This window comes from Elgaria multicarinata, chromosome 6 (assembly GCF_023053635.1).
Source record: "Elgaria multicarinata webbii isolate HBS135686 ecotype San Diego chromosome 6, rElgMul1.1.pri, whole genome shotgun sequence".
NCBI lineage: Eukaryota > Metazoa > Chordata > Lepidosauria > Squamata > Anguidae > Elgaria > Elgaria multicarinata.
The window spans coordinates 37,425,228-37,448,167 of record NC_086176.1 but is presented as its reverse complement, the minus strand read 5'-3'; the positions used below and the strand labels follow the sequence as shown (position 1 = coordinate 37,448,167).

General features: G+C 42.2%; 1 protein-coding gene across 1 annotated transcript; it reads left to right on the top strand.

Moving 5' to 3' along the window:
* Positions 1-250: 250 nt before the first annotated feature.
* On the top strand, positions 251-22,375 carry SNAPC3 (small nuclear RNA activating complex polypeptide 3). Its single transcript, XM_063129241.1, has 9 exons — positions 251-492; positions 5,151-5,225; positions 7,454-7,538; positions 9,226-9,330; positions 12,031-12,180; positions 15,826-15,908; positions 17,852-18,016; positions 19,232-19,339; positions 21,223-22,375. Exons 1-9 carry the CDS (start codon positions 251-253, stop codon positions 21,368-21,370), a joined length of 1,161 nt encoding a protein of 386 aa, XP_062985311.1. The 3' UTR covers positions 21,371-22,375.
* The last annotated feature ends 565 nt before the right edge of the window (positions 22,376-22,940 follow it).

The window sequence follows — 22,940 nt, the reverse complement described above, 5'->3', positions numbered from 1 at the left end:
CATGAACTTAAACAATCTGAATCTCCTTGACGAGACACAAAATTCTCCTTTAATATTTTCCCTTCTAGCATCAATTACTTGAAGACAGAAAACGTGGTCTTTGCGTAAAAATAAACCGCGCATCTACACAAACGCAGCTGACTTCAACCGGCCTCCAAAGCTTGGGGAAAGCTAAACTACAAGTCCCACAATCCAGTGCGCGCACATCTCCGCTGCTTCTCGCCCCGGCCCTCCATCCGCTACTGCAAAAATGGCTGGAAGTAGCAGCGGGAGCGGCGACGGGGGCTCCAGAAACAACCTCCCCGAATACGAGACGGTAGAGCTGAATACCCGCGTGTTCCACGTGGGCTCCTTCGGGGCTCTTTGGAAGGAGGCGCTGCGCGCCGAAGACCTGTCCCTGCAGCAGGCGGTGGCGGAGGACGAAGATGCTGCGGTGGCGGAGGATTTGAACTGCACGCCAGAGATCGCGGCCGAGCTGAGGGCTGTTTGCAGGTAGCCGAAAGGGTGCCCATTACCGGCTGCCCATTCTGGCCTCCGAGAAAGGGTACTTGGGACACGCTTACCTGGGAGTAAGCCCCATTGAACTCACTAGACACGTGTAGGGCTGCACTGCTAGAATTGGGCTGTATAGTTCCTGGCCCCGTTAAGGCTACAATCATATGCCCACTTTTAGTTGGGAGTAAACCCCCTGGGCCTCATTTGGGACTTACTTAAGAGTAACCGTGCAGAGGATTGGGTTGCAAGGGTGCAGTTTTATCCTCGCTTAACGAAGGACTCGGTTTCATTTAATTCAGTGGGGTTTTATTTCTGAGGAAAGATCGGCTCTAATCAGCAGTCCTCAGCACGGGCAACTCGATCCTGTATTTATTTCCCGAGAACTATTTCGCTGAGTTCAAGAGAGGTCGTTTCCAGGCAAGCGTGCATAGAATTGCAGCCTCGGCATGTAAGACTGCAACCCTGCTGTGCTTAACAGGAAGTAGTTCACACTGGATTGAATTTGGATCTCGCTGCAGAGATAGAAGTAAACGGTTAGAGTGACACACAGGCTGTCTGCCCATATAGATCACCGGAAAAATTTTTTAGCAGCAAATGGAGGTGTTTTGCCCTTTCTAACATGAGCTTTTCATATGAAAAGTTGAAAAACTCAACACAGTTTAAAAGTACATGCTAGTGAACTACTTATGGGTGGAACTGAGTGTTGGATTTAGGCTGAGTGGAGGTAGGAGGGAGTAAGTTAAGGAGGTTGACTTTTACTGCAATCATAGGTACATTTTGTTTGGGTGATTTTTGGCTGGAACTCCAAATCTGTCTTGAACTGAACTGCTATATCGGCCTTCCTTAACCTGGTGCCCTCCAGTTATTCCCATAGTAGACAGCATGGTCAATGGTTAGGAATACTGGGAGTTGTAACTCAAAACATGGGGAGGCCACTAGGAGGGAAAGGCTATGCTATATGAATTGTGGATTCTATTGCAAGATGATTGTAGTAAGCTTCTTGCATCTTGTCTACTGCCTGTCTTCAGGGAAGTTTTAAAAGGAGCTTCTCTAATATTGTTGTCCCTCAATCAGAGATTTAAAGGCCCACTACCCCAGCGCGTTAATAGCCAATCAAACACATGAGGCTGATCTATTTACTTCCGATACTGCAGTATGGAGGTGCTCTCCTGTTCAAAATGGAGGCACCAAGAACAAGGGAATCTCACAGTATATATATGCCCTGCCGACAAGAGGGTGTTAGACTCTTTCTAACCTTTCTATTAATCAATTCTAAATTAGTAAGTTAAGTTACATTCAATTTTCAAGTTAAGGTGCACAATCTCAATGAGTCATAGGTTACATTTGATCCTCCATTGTTTGAAAGTTTTCCCCTTTGTCTGCTAGGACACGATGTCCACCATTAAGGAATGCAAATCTGGCATGTAGCCACCCTTTGGCAGAGAAGCCATCTTTAACCCTTGGCACATTACATTCATCAGAGAGATGAAATCTCTCCCTGGGTCTATCAATACGAACCTGGAAATTTCCTATCCAGGCCAGGAAATGCATCACTTTGTTCTCTGTGAGCCAGGCATGGATTGCATAGTTATGTAGAAAGGCAGCTCTTCCAAAGAGACCACTTTGGTTAACTTAGGAAAGTTCTTAGGTGATATCCCCAGTCCCCTGACAACCCAACCCAACCCTCCCCATAATCCTGCCTTCTCTAAGGCCAACCCTGTCGTTTTGATAGGGTTGTATTACAAAGCTGTGCTAAATATTATTGCATTAATGTTTGTGCTGTCTCTTGGGCTGATGCGTTTGCCCTTGCAGAGAATCCCCTGGCAGAGAAGATTACTAGCATATGGGGCCCATCAGCTATGCCCAGAAGCTTCAGCGGGGTGTTGATGCCCCATCCCTTCTGAACATACAAGTATGCTGAACAGATTTACACCATAAGTGGCAAGAGCATTTCTGCATATGCAGTGTTTGAGTGGCAAATACTGACCCGGTTTGCACAATCACCACGGCTTAAAGAAGCCACGGTGGCTTGTTTAAGCAGCAGTGTATGTTAGGTGCCGTTTGCCTAATTACCTGCCTGGGCTCAGCTTGTTGTGTCGTCCAGACCTGGGTGGCATGTCTCATTTGAAGGGGGGAAATACCCCAAATAACTCAACCCCAAGGGTTATTTGAGGATTGTTTCCCCCTCAAAAAGACATGCCGCCTGGGTTAAGACAGCATGACAAACTGCGTCCGGGCAGGTCATTAGGCAAAAGGCGCTTGGCCTGCTCCATGTCTTAAATAACCCACTGTGGCTTGTTTAAGTCATGGTAATCATGTGAAATGAGCCACTGTAAAACAACGTGGAAACCATGCAGTAGACATATGATAGATGCTGCAACTAGTTGGTGTCTGTAGTGTGCCCTTGTATGTTTACAAACACATATTGTATGATGTTTGACTCCCCAGATATATGTGGCAAACATCCTTTCTGGGTAAAGTGTCAATGAGGCCTAAGAACAGGACTTCTTGCTATGATACCTCATAAAATGGTATCCCTGCATTTCATTCTCCCTCTCTATAATATGTAATATGCCTGACATCCTCACATTATACATTTACCTTCTCCCACTGCAGACAAAGATATGAAGTGAGATAATGCACTGCATTATGATGATGTTTAAGGTATAGGCAAAGTTTACTACATGTTACAACAGGGGAGAACTAGACTCAGAGATGCCAATTTCTGTGGCAGTCCCATATTTCTTGTAACATGTATACCTAATTCTTACAAACAGGACACGAGGAACTAAGCCTGTTTCTCTACTGTAAGTGGCACTCATATTATTGACTGATCCTCTATACAAAGATAGCAACACTACAGCTAAAAACCTAGCATTTCAAGGTTAGGGAAACATTATTTCCCCGGCATGCTAGTTTTCTGTGTTTAGGGGTTTGGAATTTTTTTAAATACAATTATACCTATGAAGCATTCAACCTTCATGTGAACCCCATCAGCAATCTAAAGTGTTAACAGTGGAGAAACAGATTTGCCTCTAAGTTCTGGTTCTGCCAGGTTGAAGTCATCAATCAAGTTCTTTTGGTTACCAATATGAAACAAGCCACTTGTGCAAAGAGATGTCAGTTTAGTGATAGAAAATGGATGCAGAATATATATAGTGGGGTATAAATATGATAAATAAATATCCGGACCCCAAGATAATAATAAATAATAAATTTATTTCTTACCTGCCTCTCCATTTTGATCAAGGCGGGGAACAACAATAAATGATAAAATACATAATACTCAATTAAACATAATATACATTGTTAAAAACATCCTAAAAACATTTTAAAAACATCTTAAAATTCCACTGGATAGGCCTGCCGGAAGAGATCAGTCTTTATAGCTTTCTTGAATGCTAGTAGACTGTTAAGTTGACACGTCTCCTCCGGCAGGCCATTCCACAGTCTGGGAGCAGCAGAAGAGAAGGTCCTCTGGGTAACAGTTGTTAATCTAGTTTTTGCTAACTGAAGTAGATTTTTCCCAGAGGACCTGAGTGTGCGGGGTGGATTATATGGAAGCTGTCCCTTTGAGCCACAGCAGGTTCACCAGGGAGGTTGTGCAATTCCTCCTAAAGCAAAACCGAAGCATGAACCCTGTGTGTTATTATTATTATTATTATTATTATTTATTTATATAGCACCATCAATGTACATGGTGCTGTACAGAGTAAAACAGTAAATAGCAAGACCCTGCCGCATAGGCTTACAATCTAATCTTACAGGCTCCTCTGATAAATGTCTGCCTACCTTCTCAGGAGCTGATAGGCTGCATCCCTCTCAGAAGAAGCAGGGGGGCTGCCTCTCGCAGGTTCCCAAAGCATCTCAGCTTAGAAAACTAATTGCCTTTCCAGTGCCTGGTTTGGAGTGAAAACTTCCCAGCTCATCTTGAGATAAGATTCTATGAGAAAGGGGTGACATAACTATGGGAGGCCTACTCTTGTCAGCTAAAACCTGCTAAAATCTATTCGCTGTGTTAGACTACACAGGTCTCTAAGCAGCATTTTGTAACTCTGTGAAGTCACTAACAAACTCACTACAGCCTCCTCTTTCTGTTTGTGAGAACCACCTTAAATATATTGTTTGTAACACAGAAAATCTGTGGTAGAGCCAGGCAACTAACCTCTAGTCATGAAAACAATTTCTTTGCAGCTGCTGGGGTTCATTTCCAGCATAACCACAAATTAATTCTTAATGGCTGGCTCTTCCTACATGTTATTTGGAAGTAACAGTAGCAAATCATGGTCTAATTAACCCACAATTTGCCGCAGTATGTGCTGCTGCCGGTTTGAAAATGCAACCTCCGATCAGCCCATATGGAGGTTGCTCCATGATGTTTGAACTCAGACACTATAGGTTAGTCATGGGTTAAACCAGCCAAACTTAAACTAACAACAAATTGTCAGTTCACTTTGTTGTTGTTTAACCTTGATTAACCCATAGTGTCTGAGTTCAGACATCACGAGCAATCTCCAGTTGAGCCACTCAGAGGTTGCATGTTTAAAGAAACAGCACTACACACTCATGGGTTAATTAATCCATGACTTTCCACCATTATGTGCAAACTGGGTTATTGATTTTTCATATGAACTAGTGTTTTTATTTGTTTGTAGAATTGATGCATTGAAGAGCTCTGGTAAAGAAGATACGGAAGTTATACCTGAAGACACTAGCTTAATAACTCTTAGGTATATTGAATTTTATTCTAATTGCAATCCAAATCATTTTTTAATGACACTAATACAGTTACCATGTTTGTTTGGACATTATTGAGTATGTAAACAAGAATCTGAAGGGGGGAAAAATCATGGCCACGTTCAACTGTATGTGCTAATAGAGTTAGTTAATAGGGATATTATACAATTTTGGGGGGAGAAATCTCACTCTTTCTCTGTGCATCACCACAAATGTAAACAGTTTGCACAATATAAGGCCTGCCGGTTCCTTGCAGTCCCCTGGGAACCTTCACATAGTCTGCTTACAACCCTTTCCCAATTATGGGGATGTCTAAGCAAGGTCCCCTCCACCCCATCAGAACTGGAAATGGGGTCTGAAAATGCCTCCATTACTTGATGTTGTTTCCAATGGTGTTTCATTTATTTTTATTTTATTATTATATCCCACCTTTTTTTCCTACTTAAGAAACCCAAGGTGTTGTACATAACCCTCCTCTTCTCCATTTTATCCTCGCAACCACAACCTCAAGTCATCCTGTAAGCTTTATGGCTGAGTGGGGACTAAAACTAGGATCTCCCAATTCAGCACTCTAACCACTACACCACACTGGCTCACAACACCACACTTGTACTGCTTGCTGGAACTCCATTTTAATCTTTGGGTGAGTGTCAAACCCAGACTTGCTATTGCAGAAGCTTTTTCACAACTCATTGCCACGTCATTAAGTAAGTATTATTTGTGCTAGCTGTGCTGATTGTTCCGCTAACTAGTGCTTGCACTGCTACTGGCAGGATATACAAGCACTAACACAGGGGTGTGGAACCACAGGCCTGGGTTCCCAATCCAGTGCCCTGGAGTTCCCCAGATTGCCATGTTCCCTTTTCCCTGCCTACCATTTGGTAGCTTTTTCACATCCCCACCCCCATTCTAAAAGGTTGGCATGCCTCCCCTAAGCCTTAGTTACTGGCAGCATGAGCTTTAAGCTAAATATGCTGGATTTTTTTGTATATATTTTGGCCCTGCTCGTTTTTGCTTTCACTACCACAATGGGGCCCCCAAACACTTCTCATGGTTCCCAGGCTAAAAGACGTTAAACACCTCTGCACCACTGGAACAAAGCCACCTCTTGTACAAATACTTGAAAGGTTGTCACACAGAGGAGGGCCAGGATCTCTTCTCAATCATCCCAGAGTGCAGGACACGGAATAATAGGCTCAAGTTACAGGAAGCCAGATTCCACCTGGACATCAGGAAAAACTTCCTGACTGTTAGAGCAGTACGACAATGGAACCAGTTACCTAGGGAGGTTGTGGGCTCTCCCACACTAGAGGTATTCAAGAGGCAGCTGGACAACCATCTGTCAGGGATGCTTTAGGGTGGATTCCTGCGTTGAGCGGGGAGTTGGACTCAATGGCCTTATAGGTCCCTTCCAACTCTACTATTCTATGATTCTACTTTTTCCACTAGTGTTAGGTTGCATATAACACTTTGTTTGCATGACTCCTCCTCTCCATCAGTTCAGAGATTCCACAGCCTACTGCATTATTCAGTATGTGACATGTTGGGAGACCGATAACCATGTTTGCAGTGGCTTAGTTATAAGGGAGAGGCAGATAGGAATACTGAAATAGGGAACAAAAAGGCTGAAAGAAGAAAAAGGGGAGAAACAGAGAAATGAGAGTTAATGGCCACAATTTTAAAATGCAAATCTGAAGATATTCCCTCTCTTTGATTTTGGCAAATTTTGGATATGTTAATCTGCTATCATTTCAGAGTGGAAAGCATTTTCAAGCATATCTGTTACAATTTTGCCCAGGTTCAGTGCTTTTCTCCCATATCTTTCCTGGAGTATACTAGAACTTTGGTTATTTAAACATTCCTTTTTTATTCAGAAGAACCTGGTGTTCATATAGCCTTTACTGTGGGTAAAGAGCACACAAATTTATCAAAGCTTATTTCAGATCATGTTTCTGATACAGGCCGGTCTGTACTGAAATTTAGAATAAACAAGTTTCTAAGAACCCTCAATGTATCTTGTCTTCTGATGAACATTCCAGGTGCTGCTTCCTTAGACATTTAGGTCAATCAGTTCATATTGCAAACTAAAGTATGTGAGTGTTGATTTGGCTTTTAAGGCCTGTGTTTTAATATTTAGACGGAAGAGTGTTGGATCATACATTTGGACCTATGGGTACACCATTTCCCCCCTGATCTTGTTTTGTCTTGCCCTGTGCTTTAGAATTAGACAAAAGACTCTGGAGAGGCGAGAAGAAACGATCACTGTGGATCGTGCATGTAGACAAGAAACATTTATTTATGAGATGGTAAGCCTTCTTTGTTTGTACTGCTGCCCTCCGCACATACCCAAGCTGGCTTAAAGCTAATCCAAGTACACAGCATTTATTAAAAACCCTCAATTAAGGTCCTGCTCAGGCTGTATGCATGTGGGGAAGAGTTGCCATGTCAGAGGGGACCGTGTGGATTGTACTGAAAGCACCGGGCAAGGTCAATAGCTGTAGAGCTAACTCCAGAGGAAGGGCCAGCCTACAGCCAGCCTTCACCAAACTGATGCTCTCCAGTTGTGTTGGATAGCAACTCCCATCATCCTCAGCCAGACTGTTTTATACACGTGCCGCATGTATATACTTTCTTTGCCCCTTGCTTAATTTTATGAAGTTCTATCATTCCCCCTACCTCCACTAGTTGCCTTTTTTCCTAGGCTCAAAAGCCACAAATGCTTTAGCGTTTCTCAGTACGAAATCTCCCACTACTCTGTGATCATTTTGGTTGCTCCTTTTCCAGTTCTATAATACTATTTTTGAGAGCCACCATTTTGTGTCTGGGTCTGGTTGGTGGATCTTGGGGCTTTAGTAAAAACAACAACATTGGAGTAATCAGAATGATACATGGTGCTCCAAATGCAGTTGCATGTGTGCATAACATCATATCACATTGGCATTTTTTATTTTTGATCCCTATCCCAGCAATCCCTAGCATGGAATTTGCCTTTTGAATTGATGGTTTCATTGAGTTATCCAACATGACCTCAAGATCTGGTTGGTCACTGCTAGTTCAGACCCCATCTGTTATACTATGCTGGCTTTTTAACAGATGTAAGAGTTGCTGTAGCATCCACCTACGTGGGGACCACATTATATTAAGTAGGCAATTAGGGATGTCCCACGCTTTCCAAACCACGTTCTCTTGCATCTCAAAATTACAAGTTTTATGTTCTTCTGATTTTATAAAACTTTGTTGCTATATAGCTTAGTTATCTTAGGGTACATTTCATAGACATTGTAGAAGAAATCTAGTTCTGATCTCTTTGTCTTGCTCTAAGCAGGAGATGATACTCCTACTTCGTGGTGAGAGCAACGCTTTGGATCTTGATCAAAATTATGGGATAGAATTACCACACCCTGTGGCTCAGTGATCTAGGATGATTGCCATATAAGATTATAGCTTTTCCCAGTATCACTCACTAATTACTCTGGATTTGGCTACTCCCATTACTTGAACCAAAACTCTCCTCCTAGTAAGTCTCTTTTGAAATTGAAGAAGACCCTGTACTCATTAGTAAGTGCCTATATTCTCCCTACACTTGCCTGGCTTGGGGAGATGGTGGTATAATAACCTACACAATTCTATAGCTAAAGGATTCTGTACTAAGTTTTCTATATAAACAATTTAGAAATCATGAAAATCATAGTATGATGCTGATGGACAAAGAAATAACTTAAATGTAAATGCATTATTTGTTGAGAGTATCCAGAGATTGATAACTTCTGGACAGCTGGGGCGCAATAAGAATTTCCAGTTTTGTGAATGCATACTAAAATGGAATTGTTCATCAAAATCATTGTAAGATGAAGTTCCTTGAATGTAGCCTAGGCCTAATGCATACAACTGCATGTGTGCCATTTTGGCAAAAATTGCCTTTAAATATCAGGAATATTACAATGCTATTTAAATAAAACATTAGAATAACTTTCTAATTTCTTGCTTTATCAGGAGTCACGTGCAATTGGAAAGAGGCCAAAGGATCCAATAAACCTAGTCAAGGAGTCAGAGCTTGTTTTAACTCTCAATATTTTCTACCCAGTTATATTTCAAAAGGTTGGTGGCTTTCTTCTTCTTCTTCTTCTTCTTCTTCTTCTTCTTCTTCTTCTTCTTCTTCTTCATCGTCATCATCCCCTCCCCTCCCCCTTTTTTCATTTAGATAGGAAGGGTTTGAATCCCTTCTAATTGTTTTGTTCAAAGACAGTTCTGATTATTCTTTTAAAATTTAAATAAATTACACAAACAATAAGAGCAATAAAATACATACTATATACAACGATATATAAGACATCCCTTGTCTGGGTTACTAGGTTAAGCTATATGCATTTCCATACTTGTATATTCGTTATACAACTTTGATGATTAAGCATTTTGAACTAAACATTATGGCTTAGCATGTCATGTGAACCATTCCCAACCATGGTGGCTACATAACCATGGTTTAAACACGCTCACTGACCACTTGCTGCAAAAGGGTTAGTGGACTAACCATGGCTTAGTGTATTGTCAGAACAGGCCCTATATGTGTTATATGTAGAATCCAACAACAGAGTTACCGATAAACATTTTCCTCATTTTAACAGATGGTCTTATTATTTGGGGGAATATTGAGTGAGAATTGTAGGGGAGTGTAAGAAGTTACGGATTCTTGGAGCACATCCCTGAACACAATAGGGGCTGCTTTGAGTTGAAAGGAATAGTTTCCCTAGCCTAGCCCTACTTCAATCTAAAGCTTTAACTGTGCAGTGCAAACCTGTGCATTACTGCTCAGAAGTAAGCACCATTGAGTTCAATGGTAAGTGTGTATAGGTTGCAGTTCTCCAGCAGAAGAGAGTTCTATACTAGGGATGTGTGAATCAGGTGAGTCTCTGCTGCAGGTCTAGTGGCCACAGATGAAGTTTCTACTAGCGCAAGCAGGCTTGATATATCTAAGCCATCTTTATGAGAGAATGCTAAATTGCTTTCACTGCCAAATCACCTGCCGCTATACCACATTTAATGGCAGTGGAGCATGCTTTACATATTCTTGTTTCAATGAGAATAACTGGGAAAGTGCCATAGTTCAGGGGCAGAGCACCTGCTCTGTGTCAGGTATAGGCCTTGTACCTAGTTGTTAGATATATTAGGAAATGGTTTGAGAATGTCTGGTGTTTTTTGCAAGCTTATTTCTGTAAGTAGTTCCCATGGGAGTAGCTGCTCCTTTGCCTCGACCATGAAATAGCTGGTTCTCTGGGAACTTCAGAGTGTTTTGGAAAAGGTGGGGGCCGCTCCTCGAAGTGGGTTGTAACTTCCCACCCTCTTGGCATGTGGGCATGGTTTACAGGTCAGAGGACCTGCCAGGTGGCTTTGAATAGGCCTTATATGCTGGTGCAAAGCTGAAAAAGCTTTGCTAGCTTTCATCTCTCGATGCAACGTCTGATCTCCCTCCTGCTTTGGATTCTGTCTCTGCTTGGGACTTGAAAGCTTTCTTCATGTGGACGCTTTGCTATTTGGATTTTGGATAACTAAGAACTGTGCCATGAAAAGTAGTGAGGCTTTTCATAGACTTGGACTTGCATATGCTGTGGATTTTTTTGTGTTCGTGCCCAGACTCAGGTGGCAAGGAGTTCCCAGTACTCCTGGGCCTGAGGCTTAACCTTTCCTGAAGTCATGGTAACGGGGTCAGCTCAGTAGTGGTAGGCTGAGATTGACAAGTGTGTGACTGATCTCTCAGCCCGGCTCTGGTGGCTCAGAGCAACCTTTCCTGGGACTTCGTTTTAGGAGATTGGCCATGTCCCTTTGAGGAGCCAGCGTATGCAGCATCTGGAGAAGCTCAAAGCTATTATTGGCGTACTCCATTCACACACACCCTCCGAGTGTTTGCCTTAAGGATCGTTTCAGAAAAAAGAACCTAAAGCTTTCTAACCATCGTTCAGCTTTAAGTGTGTTTTTGAGACTCTGTAACCATTAAGCTTGTCTACCGTGTGATTTCCTCAATAAAAGAAGTCTCACTGATGTGAGTGTCTCATGTCAGCTTGCCAGCATATGTGAATGACAGAGGGAACAGGCATGAACACGACATTCTGCATGCAGGAGGTCCCAGTTTCAATGCTCGGCATCTTCAGGTAGGGCTGGGAAAGATCTCTGTCTGAAACGCTGGGGAGTGGCTGTCAGTCAGTGTAAGCAATATTGACTTGGATCAGGGTGTGGAACCTCAGTCCTGGGGGCCAAATCTGCCCATCTAGAAATCCCAATCTGGCCATGCTTCCTCCCTCTGGCTTCCCTGACCACCGATGGTTTGGTGATTCCCTGGCTTTTGTGCAGATTTCCCCCTAAGGTTTAGTTACTGGCAGTAAGAACTTTAAACTAAAATATGCTGGTATTTTTGGCCCCGCCCTTTTTGCCTTTGGCCCTGCCCACCTCTGGAACGCAGCCCCTGATTGCTTCTCCTGAATAGAATTTGGCCCTCGGCATGAAAGAGATTCTGCACTCCAGAGCTAATGGACCAATGTGACTTGGTATAAAGCAGCTTCCTATGTACTGTTTAGGTCCAACTCTATTCCTCAGCTCTCCTCAAGTAGAGGAGGGCCGTGTTATAAATCTTGCAGGTGGTACGCCCCAAACTGGGTGAAACTTACAGTTTCCTTCCTGCAAGAAAAAGCACCAAGGCTAAGGGACTACTGACCATTGTACGTTTAGGTCTTCAACACTAGCAATGGAGCCAGAAATGCCTTGGCTCTGGGTTTGATTGATCATGGCTGTCTTTGTCTTTTGCAGCATAAGCTCCACAAGCCCTATCAGACAGTGTTGGTTCTAGGTAGCCAGAAACTTACTGAGCTGAGAGATTCCATTTCCTGTGTCAGTGACCTTCAGATCGGCGGAGAGTTCAGCAGTCATCCTGGTCAAGCACCGGAAAACATCAGCAAGGTAACATAAGAGCCAGTGTGGTGTAGTGGCTAGAGTGTCAAACTGGGAGTTGGGAGATCCGGGTTCTAGTCCTCACTCAGCCATGGAAACCCACTGAGTGTCTTTGAGCCTGTCACAGACTCTCAGCCCAACCTACCTCACAGGGTTGTTGTTGTGAGGATAACATGGAGAGGTGGAGGAAGATTATGTATGCTGCCTTGGGTTCCTTGGAGGAAAAAAGGCGAGATATAAATGTAATAAATAAATAAATATAATTTTCATTTCTGATATTTAAAAAGAAAAAAAAAAGGTGGTGGGGTGTATGATTATGGGCTATAATCTGGCAACATTTGGCCAGATTACACATCGGTTGGCAATGCTAATTCTTTGAAAATGTGCTTAGCTGCTTCTGGGAAAAGCCTGGGAGGCTGAGAGCTCCTTTCCCCCATTGAAGGTCCGCCATGCACCATCTTTGCAGGCTTTTAAGAAGGCCTTAAAAGCATCTTATTTTACTGTGACTTTCCCATGAATGATTGCTGCTATTGTTGTTCCTGCGGGTTTTATTGTTGGTTTTATCGTTTAATAGCTATTTTATTGCGATCAGGTTTTTATTGCTTTGAATATTTTAACGGTTTTTATGTATTTTATTGTTGTAAGCCGCCTTGTGAGGGCTTCTGCCCTGAAAGGCAGCCAAGAGATGTTTTAAATAAATAAAAAATAAATTTCTCACTTGGACATCATATTAACGGTTCAGTAGAACTTGGACAGGTGTTTTTTGTTTTGTTTTCATTCTTGTTTTTAAGTTAGCTCTTTTGAGGTGTAGAAAGGCTGCAGCTTCAGATACAGACTCTAACACAGCAACCCACTGATGAGGCACAGTGGGACAATCCAGTTCCCCATTCCATACCTGTTTAAGACTCTGTGTATCATATTTATTCAATAATATTTATTCAATAATAATGTCTTTATAAACTGATCTGCTTCAGTAAGTATTTCCAATGGCAAAGGAGACTCTGAAGATGTAAAACTGTCAGGGCCAAATCTAGATCCTAACAAATGTTGCCAATTGCAAGTATCGCTATTCAGCCATATCAGGCAAATTGTATTTGGCATGCAGAGCTGGGGATGAAAAAAAAATCAGCAGCAGCATCCACTAGTTGATCCAAGGTAAAAATCAACTTACCAGTCCAAGTCTGCCACAAAAACATTTTCTTGCCAATTTAAATCTGCGTCTCCCCATAGAATCAATTCAGTATGTGAAAATGGACCAAAAGGTAATTGGCATGAGGTTATATTGGCACAAGTCTCTAACAGCCTTAGATGAGAGAGGAACTGAAATATATTTTGAAATCTGTGCAATACATACTTTCTTATCAACCCTAAACTTACATTGTTGCTTTAACAACAAAAACTGCAGCATTTATAATTTTGTTAAAGTATAAATTGTGGTACTTAGCATATTTATGAAATTTACAGAGCAATCCTATACATCAGCCTTCCTCAACCTGGGGCGCTCCAGATGTGTTGGACTACAACTCCCAGAATGCAACTCCCATTCTGGGAGATGCAGTCCAACACATCTGGAGTGCCCCAGGTTGAGGAAGGCTGCTATACATGTTTACTCAGTAGACAGCATAGACACAACGGTTACTTTGCCATTTCTGCCCCACCTCCATCTGACCTGTTTATCCTCAAGCAAAGCAATAAGCTGCTTGTTTCCCAGTCCGTAACAGGTGTCTGTGCCACAGTCATTTGAGGGGAGAGAAGAAAAGGTAAACCACAAGGGAGAGACTGGGGCAAAAGGACAAAAGATACAGGATACTTGAGTCTGTTATCTCCAAGCTAGATAAATGGTCAGTAGAAGGCAAGCAGCAATTCACAGGCGGCAAAGGCCTGGATGCTTCCCCTCACAAAGATGGCACCACCCTGTAGGTGCAGAAATTCATTCTGGATTTGAGTGTTGTAATTTTGCCCCCGACAGCCTCCTGTGGCACCAGCTCGGGGGCTGCAGGCAGAGGGTAGTCATGGCCAGGACTGGCAACCTCCTCACTCCACCACAGCCTTCGTCCTTTCACGTGTGCAGCCTCTCCCCGCCCCAGAGCAGTTTCCCTCACAAGCAGACAGAGAGACACTCCTCCCCTATCTCACGTGCCTCTAAATCACCACACAGCATTGTTATGTGAAAAGGTAATGCAGTCCCAGTGTACCCAGAGTTCTTAAAGGTAGAGTAGGATAAAAATGTACAGTGATGCAGGCAATCACAGTTTCCCCGGCGAGTTTGTCCGTATGACGTACGTGTTTGCAATTGCCTGTTTGTGGCATTCAGACTTCACATTTTGGAATTATACTTAAGATGTAAATTTGAAATGTACGCCAACTAAAGTTACGTCGGAAAGGGCTCTTGGAAACACTAATATATGTGTGGATAACCCATTGCAACAGTATTGCATGACTGAAGGGTTCCTTTGGCTGTTACTTCATAGAAGAAGCAGCTTCTGAATGCCACTGCGGATGCAGTTGTGGTAAATGATTGCAATCACTTGTGGCTTTCTTTTGCTAAATTCATTTATCTTCTGGCTTTCAAGAGAGCTCTTTGGTATGTTAAGAAGAAAATTGGAACAGTCTTGCCTTCGAACATTGACATTCAGTATAAATAATGAACGTTTAGCGGTTAGTTTAAGTTTCTTCAGCTGCTGCAGAATTGTGTAACCATTGACAATGCTGATACAAGTCAGTAAAATGTTAATTGCCTTTTGTGGATGAACTGTAATTTTCTACAAAAGGTAAGAGGATTTTTGTAGGATTCCTCATCTTCTCCAAGTGTTTAATGGAGGGAAGGGAGGAAATATGACATTCTTGCTTTGAGGAAGAGAAGTTGGTGCCATTTTAGAATCCTATTTGGCAAATTTGCTGCACTGGTGCCAGAATGAAACAGTTGAAGGAGAACAATTTGCTTGGGAAACAATATGCCCTTTCTACCATGCATGGAAGGCACTTTGGTTGTCAAATAGTTTGGAGAAATGAAAACTATTTCCACACATAGATAATACCGATGTTATGGCAAGGAGTGGGATGAGCAGAGGAAGCCTTTAGAACTTTCCGAATTTTTAAAAAAATATGTCAGTGTTTTCTTCTACTGACCTGGCCATGCTTCTTGGTCTGGATTATTATTGATATCATGCACACATAATTGTGCAAGGCTGTGTGCACCATCAGTACTAGGAATGGGTTCGTAATTTGTGAGACAGAAATATGTCCCAGGTAGTAGAAGTTCTGTCCTCAAGCTAGAGCTGGGAGATGCTGGCTGGCTACTGTGAGCTGCTTCTCCTTTTCTTTCTAATAATAGTAGCATGAGATTGATTTCCATCCTCCTTCTCTGGGCCAGTGGAGGGTAGTTGCCAATTTCAGTACAAGGGATAGTTTGGAGCACCTGTATCCCAGGATCCTTTGCTGTAGGTGAGCCCAGTGTCTTGGGCTTTGGTGGATTTCCAAAATAATTGTGGGGCAGCCACCAAGAATGCCAACACCACTTTGATGAAGAGTTTGAGAAGGGCCCGAAAATGTAAAAAGGCCAGGCTGTTCTAACTTGACCTGTTGAAGCTGTTGGTTAGGTACTGAACTACTATCTTTTCCTCATCTTTCTTCATATTTCTCTCTTACCCCTAGGATCTCTACAAGTCTGCCTTCTTCTATTTTGAAGGTGTTTTTTACAACGATATGAGGTACTCAGAGTGCAGAGACTTAAGCAGGTAAAGAATTTACTTTTGCATATGTAAATCCCAACCTGAGGTGGGGGTCGGGGAAGAAAGCCTCTTCTGCAAGTTAAGAGTAAGTTGTATGGTTGCGAAGATACTATGAATTGGAATGTTTCCAAGTTAGGACAGGACTAGATGTTATCTTGGCAAATGACAAAGCAGGAATCAGAGAGGGAGCAAGAGGGAGCACTTACAGGGGTGGATTCCCTCCTGAGTCTGTTTCCTCCAGCTGGGATCTCTCTTAAGAACATAAGAAGACCCATGCTGGATCAGACCAAGGATCCATCTAGTCCAGCAGTCTGTTCACACAGTGGCCAACCAGCTATTGACCAGGGACCCCGAGCAGGACATGGTGCAACAGCACCCTCCCAACCATGTTCTCAAGACTTTTGGGTTAGCCCCTTCCACTGGATGACTGGCAGGGTCTAAACAAAAAGCAGTACTAGCCCCTGGGAGGGATCGAAGTGTACCATTTACTGGATGTGAACCCTCTGCAAGACCTACCAAAAGCAGTGTCTATTGAGAAGACATCAACCTTACTGTCTTTGGCGAAGGTATGCAGAAAAGCCTATGTGGCTGCTCTGCATATTTCATCCATCGAGGCAATACCTCTGAATGCCTCTATAGTGGCCGCCCTCCTAAGGAAATGTGCCCTAATTCCAAAGGGAGGGGAACTTCCCTGCAACTGGTAGCCTAAGACAATGCATTCTGTTAGCCATCTTGAAATGGTAGAAAAGGAAGACTTCCTACCCAAAGAACAACTCTGTTCCGATACAAACAATGCTTCATTATTCTGGATAGACCCTGTCCTATCCAGGAAAAGTGAAGGGCTTTAGGCACATCTAATTTGTGCCAAGCCTGTTCCCAAAGATGAAGCCTGTTGTTTTTATACTGTTGTTTTTATGCTTCTGATGATTTTTAAATTTAGTATACTTTTTAATGTTTACTGTTCTTAACTTTTGTAAACTGCCCAGAGAGCTTCGGCTATGGGTCGGTATATAAATGTAATAAATAAATAAATAAGAAGAAAGAACCACCTCCTGCTGCCAATGGAAAACTGGGTTGACCTTAGGAGAAAGTTGGGATCCATTCTTAGCACCACCTTGTCCTGATAAAAAAATATAGAGTTAGGACAGCACCCCAATTCCCCAATTCCAAAACTCTTCTAGTTGAACTATTTCCACAAGAAAAACCGTTTTTAAGTAAACAGGAGGCTAACAGCTCCAAGGGAGAGGCTATGAGAGCCCTTAGGACCCAATTCAGACTCCATGTGGGGAATCTACGGACTGTAGGAGGATTGATAAGGGCAGCTCCTCATAGGAACTTCCAAATGTGAGGATGACTGGCAAAAGACTGCTTCTGCCTATGGTTCAGTATGGTGTTTAGGGCAGCCACCTGATGTTTAAGCATACTGATGCTAAGGCCCTTCAGCAGGCCAGCCTGAAGGAATTCAAAAACAGCAGTCATGTCGTCTGTTTCAGCTCTGAGGTGAATAAGGGTGGCAAAGTCTGGCCTCCTTCCAGTTAGAGATTGCTTTGGACCTAGCCAGCATGTGGGGTGCTTCTACCTGCACATATGGGGCCTACCTATCTGGTTAGGACAGCCTAGTCTGTGAGATGTTCTAAAACAAACCCTCACTCACTAGGAAACAATGCAGCTAAAACTGCCTCTGGTGAACACTATCTGTTAAGCTGGAAAGGAAAACGAGGAAAAATATGGAAGGGAAAAAATCATGTCGAAAACATTAAAAAAATTATCGCTGGGAGCGGGTCTGGGAATGTTAGGTTGCTCCTCCCCCTGAAGAGGATTTTTTTTATTGGACCCTGCCAATTGTCCAGTGGGAGAGGCTAACCCAAAGGTCTTGGAATGTCTTCTAGAAGATGCAGAATACCATTAATTTAGGGAAGCAGCAATAATATTGACTATAATAATTTCAGGACAATTATTGAGTGGACAGAATCTCATGATAGAGGCTATGCGAATCTTCAAGATGCTAAAATGGAAGACTACACATTTAATGACTTGAACATCAAAATAGGCTTTCCGTACCTTTACTGTCACCAAGGAGACTGCGAGCACATCGTTATCATCACAGATATCAGGTAAATCGCTATTCATTTGGAAGGCTTCTCATTCTACTCAAGAGCCTCCTCTGAACTTATTGGAGCTTGTGTTCCCAGCCCACCATCAACGCATGTTCCACATGCTGGCTGTGCAAAGATTCTCATGTACAGTTATATGTGTTGCATACATGTAAGGATCTGTTGTCGGGATGTATTAATCCATTATTAGCAGAGGAACAAGTGGGATGTGCTTTGTTCGTCTTTCTCTCTTTCTCGCCCGCCCCCCATCTATTCCATTTTCCTTTTCCAATGGATGTTGTAGATTCTGTGGTTACTGAGCGTGCTCTATCATTACCGAGCTGTTTTGCAGGAAAGGGAAGTTGCCCCTTTAGCCTTGAAAAATGAAGATGTTTCTACTCTTGCACACCTTGGGGGTTCTCCCAAGCACGCAGATACTTTCCTTCCATTTTAGCCCTACTTCTGTCAGCATTTGCCACTTGAATTTGCTATTATAGGGAGTGATGGAACAGGATATCTCTGACCCCCATCTTAGAATCACCTACAAGGAGCTAATAATTAGAACAAAACATCTGAGCTCCCTTCTTTACACATCAGGCTTGGGATGATGGTGCAGTGTGGGCAGAGTCATCCCTACAAATATAGTGTACATCAGTGAGGACTTTTTGTCAAGGGGAGGAAGGATACAGTTGCTCCCTGTCCACTTCAGGCCCTGCACCTTCCAATGGAAGGGGGGAAAGCTCAACTGTCTGAGAACATTACATTTATAAGAAGGGAAGGGAAACACTGCTAAAACTAAGAAGCTAGTGCAGTATAGTGGTTAGAGCGCTGGACTGGCACCTTGGAGACCCAGTTTCTAGTCTTCACTCAGCCATGGAAGCTCACTGGGCGACTTTGGGCTGGTCACTGACTCTTTGTTTAATCAACCTCACAGGGTTGTTGTGAGGATAAAAATGGAGAGGAGGAGGATCAAGTAAGCCACCATGGATTCCTTGCAAGAGGTAAAAAAAAGTGGGATATAACTGTAAAAATAAATAAGAAACAAATCAATAAATTAGAGCAACCACAGAATAGTACAAGCTCCCTTTTGCTGGTTCTTCCTTGTGGATGGGTAAAATATAAGCTGCACTCTGTAACTTTTGTTATTGCCTACATATAGATGTTAAGGATGGTGAAGATATCATTTGAGCGTTGTATATTCAAACTGCTTCCTTACTTCATCTTTCTCCATCTAAGGCTTATTCATCGGGATGACTGCCTGGATAAGAGCCTCTATCCCTTGTTAACCAAGAAGCATTGGCTGTGGACTAAGAAATGCTTTGTATGCAAGATGTACACGGCCAGGTGGGTGATCAGATGGTTATTTCACCTTGATGAACTAGGTGTATTTGGATATATTGTGCATTTCACTTATGCTATTTACAGCTGGTTCAGACAGCTGATGGTGTCAGAACAGAAACCCTATTTGCAGTTGTTTACTCTAGGTAGTTGTTTACTACCAGAGCTCATAATATGAGAAAATGGGTTGCATCCAATATTAGTCCCGCTTAGAGTAGACCTGTTGAAATTAATGGGACTTAAGTTAGTCATGACTTAGATTGAACACAACCTAATGCATGGTATATCCAGTAGTTTGATTTATGTGTGAGAGACTATGGTTTTGTAGCTCTGTTTGCAAGCTTGTTTGATTATTTGCAAACAAATGGACTAGAATTAATAAGATCACTTAAAAATAATAATTGCCAAATTTATTCAGCTGGCCTGGACTCAATGTTTGGTAATTCATTAACTGGTAATTTTCTTAGAATTAGGATGGAAAAAATAAGTTATTTTTGATGATGCTACATCGGTCACTAGTATCAATCCCAATTGGTCACTGGTACCCTCCTCTGGAACGAGCTCCCCATAGAGGTTCGCTTGGCACCTGCATTGTTTTCTTTCCATCGCCAGCTGAAGACCTTTTTATTTTCTCAGTATTTTAACACCTAATTTAACTTAAATTTAAACTTTGCTGTTTTAATCTCATATTTTAACCTATATTAATTTTTGCTGTGTGGTTTTATTCTGGTTGTGCTTTATATATTGTATTTTGTATTTGTGTTTTAAATTTGTTGGTTGCTTTTATGCTCTTCATGGTTTTAATTTTTGTGAACCGCCCAGAGAGCTTCGGCTATTGGGCAGTATAAAAATGTAATAAATAAATAAACAAATAGAGTTAGCAGCTCTAAAAGCTGGTCATTTGGGGGGTGGTTCGGAGGTCTGACAACCGTCTCCTCTGCCCCGAAGATCTCTGGCAGTTTTAAAACCTCCCACAATCCACTCCTCAAGATTGGACCACCGATAGACCTCCAAATGGGCAAAGTGCACACCTCTACTGTATAGACATATCTTTTAAACTACTGATGGTCTGGGATCAACAAAAAGTAGTGGGTGTGGGAGTAGGCTTCCTTTTGGCAATGCTTTGCTAAATTTACAGGGACACAGCAGTCCCTGTTGTATGTGTGGGGGGGTGTCATTCTAATGTTCATAAAAAAATTGCCAGCCTAAACTATCAAAACCATTTTAATTCAGAGGGTTTTTTCTTTCTTTTGTACTTTAAACTGCCCTCCTTCCCTCAATCTTTCACCAATCTTCTTGAAATTTTCAGGGTATGTAAAATCAAACTTTCTTTCTGGCGCATGTAAATTTCAGGAAGATTGGTGAAACATTCTCAGTTTTATGAACATTAGAATGACACCCCCAATTACCCCTTTATAATGGTAGAATGCTTTATCTACTCTCCAACCTTAACTACAGGGACACTACCGTGTCCCTATAAATTACCAGCTTTCTCTAGTAGTCAGGAAAAAGCTCAAGTCTGGTGCAGATAAAGCTCCATTTCCAATTATAGGCAAAACCAGCATAACCTACTGATGCAAAAGACTTCTAAAGTATACTTTCATTAATTTAAATGGTTTCTTCTGCATCCAGAAGATACTGCTTTTTCACTCTTGTTCTTAATTCAACTATGTCACATTGTTGGCTATTAAAGAGTGGTGATTTAGTTAAGACCTTTGCAAACATAGGGACGTATTTACATTTGGGGTATGGCATTAAGCTAAAAGCAAATGATAGTAATTTTGGATTTCATGTTTGTTTTGTAAACTGTCTACTCAAAGGCTAGAAATAGAATAAAATTGGCCAGGGATCATATAACAGTGGCTCTTTTTTTGCCTTGGAACTTACAGATGGGTGACCAACGAAGACAGCCTTGCTCCACAAGACCCGTCTTTCTTCTGTGATGTCTGTTTCCAAATGCTGCATTATGACGTAGATGGCAACAAATTGGGAGAGTTCCTTGCCTACCCTTACGTTGATCCAGGGATTTTCAATTAAAGCTTTATCAATAAAAAAGATGTCCCACTGGAACACGTAGCATCAAATAACATGGATATAAACAGCCATATTGTTCTCTTCACCCCCAGTGTTTCATGTATGGGTGTGTATTTGCTTTTGTTCCTTGATCTTGCCAAATATTCAGATGGTGAAGGTACCAAGAAGTACAGTTCACAAGTATGAGAGCCATATGTTGTGAACTTGTTAGGTGGGTTTCATTTTTTAGTGTGATCTTGGCCAGCATGATTAGGAACATTTCCCTCCATTACAGTGGCTTATAATCTAATTGGATTTCAAAGGTGAATGTAAGCTGAGTTCCTTTGCCTTACAGTGGTGTCAGAAACTCTTTCATTCTGCCCCCAATGCATGTTTACTGCTGATGGAGGCTGGTGGTTCCAATGCCAGTGGGGGGTGGTAACTCCACTCCAGGCTTCAGTCAGAACCAGTTAGAACTCTAAAGGAGCTCCTTTAGAGTTCTGACTTGAAAATTGGAGTGGATTCACTGCACCACTGACATTGGATCCATCAGCTTCCTCTGTGCATTGTTAAGGCAGTTCCCGCCTTCCACTCCACCTGCCAGAATGTCATTCTGTTTCCCTGGTTGCCAGAATTCAGGCCTTTTCTCTAGAATGTCAAGAATGTCTAAGAGGAGGAAGAAATAATCCTAGGGAGCCTCTGAAGTGACAAGATGATTTGCCTCATTGTCTGAATAGGCAGGTCTGGAACCAGTGGACCTTCTTCCTTTGTGCGCTGTCGGTTGTTTGGAGAGCACATCTAAAGGGAGCATCTCTCCCCTAAACGAGGGGATCTGGTTCTGAATTTGATAAAATCCAGTTGTTTTTCTCTCTGTGAGAGATTAGGCATAAGTTGAACATACTACACTGAATGTGCTGCTCCCTGTGTTTAATTTTGATTTTTTTATATATATAGTTTCAGATGTCACTTTGTTTTTATTGTACTGATGCTTTGATTTATTTAAAAATAAATATAAATGGGTCCACGCTATACCTAATGTTTGTTTTCTTTGCATTCAGTATCACGACTCAACAGAATTGTTTCATGCCAGAGAGCTGAACCCAAATTTTTGGCTTTTTGTTTTCTTCTAAATCATTATATGGAATTCATTCATTCACACACACACACGCACGCCTTGGCCTCATTGCTTTCCTGGTCCATTCTGTCCATGCCCATCTAGTTTCCTTTTTCCAATCCTATTCAGTCCCATGAGCCTTTTCTCCAATCACATTTCTCATTTGCTTTTTCTTCCCTAAGCTCCTTGTCCCCTCCGCCCCCCCCTTTTCTTCTATGTTCTTCAACTCTCCCTAATGGCCTTCAGTCTGCTTGGTCATTTCCGTAATCCATCCCTTCTGCCTTTTAACCATCTGCCACCTTCTCTAGGCCTTTTTCCTAAAAGCCTGTCTCATATCCCTATTTCTCCTCCTTCCTCTTAATACTCTTAGCATGTTCCCTGTCTCTAAATGTATGAAGTTTCTCCCAACCAAACTGACTTTTCAGTTCCCTCACAGAAGCTATAAATGGGACAAGATTTGATAAAACACAGGTAACAGTA